This window comes from Nothobranchius furzeri, chromosome 3 (genome assembly GCF_043380555.1).
Source record: "Nothobranchius furzeri strain GRZ-AD chromosome 3, NfurGRZ-RIMD1, whole genome shotgun sequence".
Taxonomy (NCBI): domain Eukaryota; kingdom Metazoa; phylum Chordata; class Actinopteri; order Cyprinodontiformes; family Nothobranchiidae; genus Nothobranchius; species Nothobranchius furzeri.
The window spans coordinates 73,340,321-73,348,478 of NC_091743.1; the positions used below are offsets into that span (position 1 = coordinate 73,340,321).

Sequence of the window (8,158 nt, forward strand, 5' to 3'; positions counted from 1 at the left end):
AAGCGAGAGGAAGCAGGTTGGTAAAGATGTCGGATGGTTTTAAGTTTTTTGTCGTACAATATTAAAACATGTTGGTAAATGTCTAACTGTCTGGTGTGTTATGCAAGCACTGCTATTATATAAATAAAGCTTCTTTTCACTGTAAAAACGCGATAAGTGGGATATCCTTTCTGTCCAGGATACATTTGGGAAGTCTGATCCATTCCTGGAATTTTTCAAGGAAGGAGATGATGGGAAATGGAAACTGGTTCATAGAACGGAGGTAAACACATAAATACGTCATAGCTGAAATTCTCATCATCCCACCCAATTTTAAATGAAAACATCGATATCTACAATATCATAACATCTTGACTGTTTTGTGTTTTTATTTATTCTTTAGGTGGTGAAGAACAATCTGAACCCCACCTGGAAGTCGTTCTCTGTGTCTCTCCAGACGTTTTGCTCCTGTGATCTAGAAAAACCTCTAAAGGTTCAACCAATCAAGATCCACCTTTGCTCTTAACAACCAATGGAAATAATCCTCAGTGGTCATAATAAATCTTGTCCTGCAGGTGGATTGTTCCGATTATGACAGTGATGGATCTCATGATCTGATTGGTTCCTTTACAACAAAAGTCTCTGAGTTTCTGAAAGCTGCAGGTGGTTCATCAGTAAGTTCCCAGCAAATGAGAAATACAACATAATTTGTTTGTTAGCTGGTCGTAGGTCCTGCAGCTGTGCTCTGTGTTGTTCAGGTGGAGTTTGACTGCGTCCATCCTGAAAAACTGAAGAAGAAGAAAGGATACAAGAACTCTGGGGTTGTTTATGTTAAAAGCTGCAAGGTGAGGACGACTGAAGCACGGAGTTTCTGTGTGAAAATCAGTCTTTTAACATGTTTTTAAACTTTGACTGTTTTTGCTAAAGGACACCTGTAGCTTTGATAAAAACTTGTAATTCTGCAGACGTTTTGTTTGGCAGGATATTTAAAAATCAGCTATAAAACACCTCACGCTTCATGATAATTTACTCTTAAAGATTCTGTTTGATTCCTTGTGTTTGTGTGCAGCTGGTGGCTGACTACAGCTTCCTGGACTTTGTGATGGGCGGCTGCCAGGTCAACTTTACCGTATGTTCACGTTAATTATCCCACAACTTTTTCACCAGTAGTATTTATGTGATCTAAGTCTGTAGATGGGAAATAGGATACGTCTGAGTGACCAATCCATTTTAGTTAAAAGTGAAAAATGTTGATGAATTAACCACGTTTGAACCCATCAGGTTGGCATTGACTTCACTGGCTCAAATGGCGATCCTCGCTCGCCCAACTCTCTCCACTACATGAGTCCAGATGGACTGAACCAGTACCTGTCTGCTCTTTGGTCCGTGGGTCAGGTGATTCAGGACTATGACAGGTAAATACGAACCAAAACATTAACTCTGTGTACCGCTCGTTCAATGTAGCATCCGCTCTAAACAAACCTTTTTCTTTTTGTAAAAAGGCTCCACTGGTTCCCAGTAGGTGGCAGTAACTGACCTGCTGTCCATATAAAACACAGTTCCACAGTTTGCATATCTGCTGTTTTAATTGAATTAAAGCTCCCAGCATATGAGCTACATTTTAGCTGCTGTTTTTGTGTTTTTGTGTTTCAGTGATAAACTTTTTCCAGCTTTTGGTTTTGGAGCCAAACTGCCTCCAGACTTTCAGGTTAGTTTAACCAACACGTCAGACACTGTAAAACAAGTGTCAAGCTCAGGTCATGTATCACATAGGTATGAGAACTGGCCCGCCGGCCCATATCCTGCACAGACTATAAACCCCATAGTGCTTTGCGGGGGAAACACCCCCTCCTTTCCTGTTTAGTCATTAGTGCCGGTGCTACCAGTGTCTGTAGCTGCAGCAGCACTGAGTTAACTCGCCGACATTGACCGGAGACTCCAACTGCTCAGTAATGTGTTTGCAGCTTATGTGAGACGCACACCAGCAACCTCCAGACGGAGCTGATTGAACTTCAGTTTTAGTTCAAATGTAGTTTCTCATGTGCAATTTGGTTATTCCAGATTCAGTGTCACTGCGAAAATAAGTTTGTTTCCAAATGAAAAGTTTCAAAAATGCATAACTGTAGATGTGCACATTTTCCATCATTTTTTTCAATAAGTATTGACTTTGGCCCGCGACTTTGTCCCAATCTTTCACTTTGCCCAGATCGAATTTGAGTTCGACACCCTTGCTGTAAAATAAAACCTTTTTTAGTTGTTTGTTTAGTTGATTTTATTAATGTGGTTAATAAATGTAGTATTGTTATTTAGTTTTTAATTACTGTGCAGTCAGTTTGTTTTATTAGTCATTCAATTGTTTTTTAATGCTTTTTGAAATGTTTGGTTTCGTAGGCAGCGCATCACGAGTTCGCCCTCAACTTCAATCCTGCTAATCCCTTCTGCCAAGGTAGACACACACACACACACACACACACACACACACACACACACACACACAGATATATGCAGTTTTTAAAGATTTAACCAGATTTTGCTCAAAAATGAAAAATGACAGAACAGTAATTTCACTTCCTGTTCTTCCTGTTTCCAAATTGATCCCAGTTATTTTAACAACAACAAACACGTTGTGTCTGACAGGTATCGAGGGGATTGTAGACGCCTACAGGAGGGTTTTGCCTCAGATCAGACTTTCTGGACCCACAAACTTCTCCCCCATCATTAATCACGTTGCTTCCATTGCCTCCACTGCTGCTCAGGCGAACACCGCCTCTGTGAGGACACAAACAAACACTAGAGCATAAGTACATCTACAAAGAGCTTAACATTTAGATCTTATTTTGTTTTTGCAGCAATACTTTGTCCTCCTCATCCTCACTGATGGGGAGATCACCGACTTTGACCAGACCAGGGATGCCGTGGTTCGGGCCTCCCGGCTGCCTTTGTCCATCATTATCGTGGGAGTGGGTCCAGCCGATTTTAAGGCCATGGAGCTTTTGGATGGAGACGATGGTGTCCTCAGGTCCACTGTGGGAGAAGCTATCTCTAGAGACATCGTTCAATTTGTCCCATTCAGAGATTTCAAAGATGTAAGTGGCTTATCTGAGACCCCAGAGCAGTTTGGACTTGGAGATGAAAAATCCTGACGTTTTATCTGAATCTTTAACAATAAGAGTAGAAAACTGGAGGTTTAGCGTTCTTCTAGTCTGATGACTGATTCAAAAACGTTTGAGGGATGGATATTTGTAAAGCAGCCTTCACCAGATGATGGTTTGCTTTAAAAGACAGGGTTTGAATTAGAGGCCGACAGATATGTATTTTTTAAGGCTGATACAGATTTTTAAAGAATTTTGTTGCGGACGGCCGATATCTAAAGCCGATTTAGGCTGATATTTATACGTTTTAGCAGCACATTGATTGTGAAAGACAAGTGAATGCTCACTGTGTGCAAAATACATTAAATAAGTCAATAAATCTCTTAATATTTATTGAACTTCAAATATAAAACAAATTGAAACATAAAAAAATTGTGTGTTGGGGTCTTTCGGGTCCTTTCCAGTTTAGGAGTGGCGGCACTCGTCCACACAGATGCCTGATTTAAAAAAAAAAAATTATCAGCTTTTTAAAATCGTTTAGACAGAAAAAATTGAATATATCGGTTGGCCTCTAGTTTAAATATAATTAGTGTTAAAAGGAGAACAGACGCACGATAGCTTGTTTGAGTTCATACAGAAGCATCTTAATGATTAGGTTATAATTCAAAAGCAGGTTTGATGTACATAAACTTTAATTTATATTTATGTCCAGGCTCCCAAGACGGCTCTGGCTCAGTCTGTCCTCGCTGAGGTCCCCAAACAGCTGGTGTCTTACTTCAAGATGAGAGGCCTCGGACCTGTGAACCAAGCAGCTTCTAAACCCTGAACACCACCCAGCCCCGCCCACGTTAATCTCAGCCCCACATTCTCCAGGCCCACCTGTAGCTGCTCCATGCACATAGGTACATCTCATTCCAGATCATGGTCCGGCGCTCGGCCACGACTCACATTATCAGCCAGTCAGCATTATGCTTCAGCCAATCAGAGAACAGCATGTATCTCTTTTAGCCAATCTTAATGCCACAGACAGCTTTGGGTTTATCATCGCTATTTTCCTTATATTGAATCACAGTTGTTATATTTATATTAGAACCTTTGCTGCTTTCAGATTAACTATGCAGATGACACATGTTTGTTAGGATGTGTTTAGTAAATGCAAAGTCCCCACCACACACACACACACACACACACACACACACACACACACACACACACACACACACACACACACACACACACCATCTCAGTACTGTGGCACAACGCTGCTCTCTGGTGGACGTTACAGGAACTGTGAATGGATGAACACCACTAAGTAGCTTTCTTGCCTCTTTGTTGCCATGGCAATACTTTGCACTTTTCTGCATGTGGTTTTGAAATATATTTTTTTAAGTGCCAATACTTTGCATAAAATGCTACAAAGCAATGATGAATGAATCGCCCTTGCCTTACTTTAGATTATTGCTCACAGGTACACGTGCAGGTTAGATTATACACACATAGCATAACACTGAAAGTGTTACTGGAGCTCATTTGAAACAAGATATCTTTATTGATTAAACTAAATATGGAGCCAAATACATTGTTTGTATATACATTTTTTAAAAACCTAATCATGATTTTAGACAGATTCTATTTAGTATTTCCCGACTGTGCCTTCATTTTCTTTGCCTTTTTTCTGCCACAGTGACTAAAAACCTGTCAACGTTTTCTGTATTCATGCTGGAGGCCGGTAAACTCATCAAAGTTTGTTTTTGAATAATTGAGAGAAACCGTGAAGCTTTTGTTCCATTTTGACTGATTATCTAAACCATCTTCACACAGAATGACCTTTAATCATTTATGTTCTAATTATTTTGTTTCTGTGCCTTTACTGCAGCAAAACAAGGAGTTGGTGGGTACATGGTAACGTGAAAATTTAGTTATTTTTATAGAAGATAATGAACATTTTCTTTATCCTTTTTAAACCAGATCACCAAACCCTTTTCTTTAGTCTATTTTTATATCGTTTTGGGATTTTTAATTGTCTTATTTGCCAAAGTAAAACATTTGGGAAGGATTATATTGAAAATCACCATCAAAAAAAAAAATACACATTTGAACTAATGATGCCTGTTAAAACCGTAAGTCGACTGAGACTGTTTTTAAGATGTTTCTGCATCATTTTAGTTTATTTTTCCGGCTGCTTGTTAAACTCCTCAAAGGATATCAGTTTGTTTTGTTTGTTTTCGACTGATTTTACACATTTTTCAGTTCATAAATGCCATTTTGAAGTATAAATGAATCATGAAAATTCCCATACTGCTTGTTTACCTCTGAATGCCTCATAATGTAAGTTAAACAACCCATTGGGTCTCAGAGACCAGGTGAGATGTAAGATTGATGCTGAATTCTCATATGAACATGTCTGAAATAAAAGGTCAACAAAACATCTTTTCTGTTTCTGCTTCATGTCTGTTTTATCCACTTCTTCACAGACCAGCACAAATCTGATAAACATGTAGAAATGATGATAAACCTGGTTTCTGTAGCATCAATAAGTATCTGTACTGCAAAAATCAGACAACTGTACCAAACCCACAATGTTTTTATACTTTTTAGTATTTTGTCTCTGCCAGATCGACGGATATGAAGAATGTTGATGTAATTAGGTTGACCTGTTCCTGGAATGGTATTTCCCTTGTTTATTTCATCATTAAAAAGCTTTAAATTAGATGTTTTGTTCGAACTCTAGAGTTGGGCATAATTAAAATGTGGGCAAAATGTTTTGACGAGTCTTAAATTAACATGTTTAAAAAGCTCAAAATACAAACTGCATATGTACATATATGACCTTAAACAGACTCATTCTTTATTATTTAACCGGAAAAACTTCAGAATAAATGTTTAAAAATGGCTTTTTGCGGTTTCCTCTCGGGCCGTCTGTTTCAGGAGGAGCTAGTTGAGCAACTATTTGCTTTATCAAACATTAGAAAGACCTGCCCAACGGCACGCTTTAACCAGCCTACGTGTAGGGCCAGTCACAGAGAAACGCTCTGCTCAGAAGCACGTCCAGACAAGGCCATTAAAACCAGCAGCTGACCACAACGGTGTCTGCTGCCATGTCCATCAGCGTGGATCTGAAGAGGATCTCCAACCTCCCGGGCCGATCGGACAGAAAAGTCGAGCTCTCCTTCAGAGGTAACCTGTACAAACACCTGTGTGTGGAAAAAAGCAGACGATTTACCATTAAACTAGAATTATTAAGGTTTTTAATGTTACTTAATCTCTGGGTGTGCTTAGGCAACAAGAGAAACTATTTTTCAGATTGCAGGATGTTGATTAGGGGAGTTTCTTAAATTCAGATGTTTCCTGTTTGTTTGTTTTTTTGCCACAAAGAACAAATAAGTTGTTCTCAAGCCTGCAAATGAAGAGAAAACTTGGATTGTAAAGCGTTTATCATTTATGTAAAAAAAAAAACTAAAGGTTTTACCACTTGGATGAGAACCCCTGTTACTATGGTAACCAGTATCTTTGTCTCCCAGGTTTCACTCATAAAACCAGAGCTCTGCAGTGCACCAATCTGGCCATCTTCAACGAGGTCAGCCCTGATTCATAAAACTTTAGATTGAACCTGATCTGAATGTGCTTTAACGATCTGCTGCCCTCAGGAGGAGAGGATCAGAGAAAAACACCAAACTCTACGTCTGTCCGTAAAACGCAGAGCTTCATTAACGTGAGCTAGTTTATAGTAAAACCTCAGATCTGTCCTGAGTTTGGTTTCCTGCACATGAAGTTTCACCCTGGCGTGACTCATGCTGATGTGTTTGTTACTTTACCTGCTCATTACACAAAAGCCACTCACCTGGAGAGTGTCGTTCATTCTCAACGAGCCGACTCTGTTTGGGTTATAAGGGTGTGTGTGTGTGTGTTTGTTCGTTTCTTTGAAACTGCAAATAGTGGCAATGGGACACATCTTTAAAATTGTCATGATTTGGTTGCTGATCATTCATTATTTAGTTAAATCAGGTAGCTGCAGTTTTATCTGAGGTTGAAAAAAATTTAATTGAGTCAACCCCACCTACAACACACACACACACGTGAAACTGCTCCTTGGTCACACACCTGCAGCTTTATTCTACTTCTTCTAAGCAGCGCCTGAGGTACAAACACAAAGTGAAGGTTTGGAGAGGATTTATCCTTACAGCTGTGGTTAGTCATCCACCTTGTTGTGATTTAAAAAAGCTCAACAGCTTCATGACCTTCAGCAGATGAATACTTTTCCCCATAAGACCTCTATAGCTGCTGTAAAAGGACCTCACATTCTTTCTTTTACGGTATGTTTTGCCATCACAGTGGCTCAGACTGAAGGTTTTTGAATGACTTAAACAGTTTTGAACCAATAACACACTTAACTCCATGATCAGACAGGAGCTTACTGATTCTGAGTCTGGTTTTTCCTGGAAAATCCGTTTAAACTTTACACCAAGGAGAAAATATTTGTCGAGCCACAGCCCGTCTCATGACGTCACCTCCTGTTTGCTGATATAAACACGACTACAGCAGTTCTGTCTCTTTACTTCTGCGTCAGGCTGTTTGTTCTTCAGGTGTGACCAGGTGAGTGTTTGTGTGCATGCCTGCCCCTCGTGCTCAGAAGCTGTCCTGGAAAATGTTCAAAGGAAAGATGGAAGCATTCCCTTCCATCTTCCTGCCTCGAGTTCTGTTTTACAAATGGGTTCAGTAAATCATCTTCCTCTACAGGTCCCATGTTGGTGTTTAAGGTGTTTCCTACAAGAATAATCAAGAATATAAATCATAACTTCAAAATAATGAATCTGACTTTGTGTTTTCCATCTGAAAATAAAGAAAATCCTATTTTTATCTAATATATGTAAATTCTGACATCGACTTTAGCAGTTTAATGATAAAAAAGGAAAGATAATTAAGCATGACCAGGCTGATGATAATCATTTGGTGTTTATTATTTTTACTAAATAATTGAATTGTATAGAAATGATTTTAGATTATTGTTCCAAACTGGATTACAAGGTTTTGGTGTGGCTGCATCGTGTAACATAGGAATAAATGTTTGCTTCAACTCTTCGAGGTCA

The 8,158-nt window shown here is 39.2% G+C and overlaps 2 protein-coding genes across 4 annotated transcripts in view; both read left to right on the plus strand.

Annotated features, from left to right (window-relative positions):
• Nucleotides 1-5,501, plus strand: part of cpne1 (copine I) — a 31,273-nt gene extending 25,772 nt beyond the window's left edge. For all 3 annotated transcript variants that reach the window (XM_015958520.3, XM_015958523.2, XM_015958521.3), the window contains 11 exons: nucleotides 179-262; nucleotides 383-472; nucleotides 555-653; nucleotides 738-824; nucleotides 1,049-1,108; nucleotides 1,261-1,394; nucleotides 1,633-1,687; nucleotides 2,371-2,425; nucleotides 2,617-2,750; nucleotides 2,829-3,065; nucleotides 3,784-5,501. In XM_015958520.3, coding sequence (XP_015814006.1) covers nucleotides 179-262; nucleotides 383-472; nucleotides 555-653; nucleotides 738-824; nucleotides 1,049-1,108; nucleotides 1,261-1,394; nucleotides 1,633-1,687; nucleotides 2,371-2,425; nucleotides 2,617-2,750; nucleotides 2,829-3,065; nucleotides 3,784-3,897 — 1,149 coding nt within the window. In that variant the 3' untranslated portion in view covers nucleotides 3,898-5,501. The remainder of the gene's footprint in view (nucleotides 1-178; nucleotides 263-382; nucleotides 473-554; nucleotides 654-737; nucleotides 825-1,048; nucleotides 1,109-1,260; nucleotides 1,395-1,632; nucleotides 1,688-2,370; nucleotides 2,426-2,616; nucleotides 2,751-2,828; nucleotides 3,066-3,783) is intronic.
• Nucleotides 5,502-5,695: 194 nt separating this feature from the next.
• fer1l4 (fer-1 like family member 4) overlaps nucleotides 5,696-8,158 on the plus strand; it is a 25,449-nt gene continuing 22,986 nt past the window's right edge. The window contains exons 1-2 of the mRNA XM_054732158.2: nucleotides 5,696-6,248; nucleotides 6,593-6,648. Coding sequence (XP_054588133.1) covers nucleotides 6,170-6,248; nucleotides 6,593-6,648 — 135 coding nt within the window. The 5' untranslated portion in view covers nucleotides 5,696-6,169. The remainder of the gene's footprint in view (nucleotides 6,249-6,592; nucleotides 6,649-8,158) is intronic.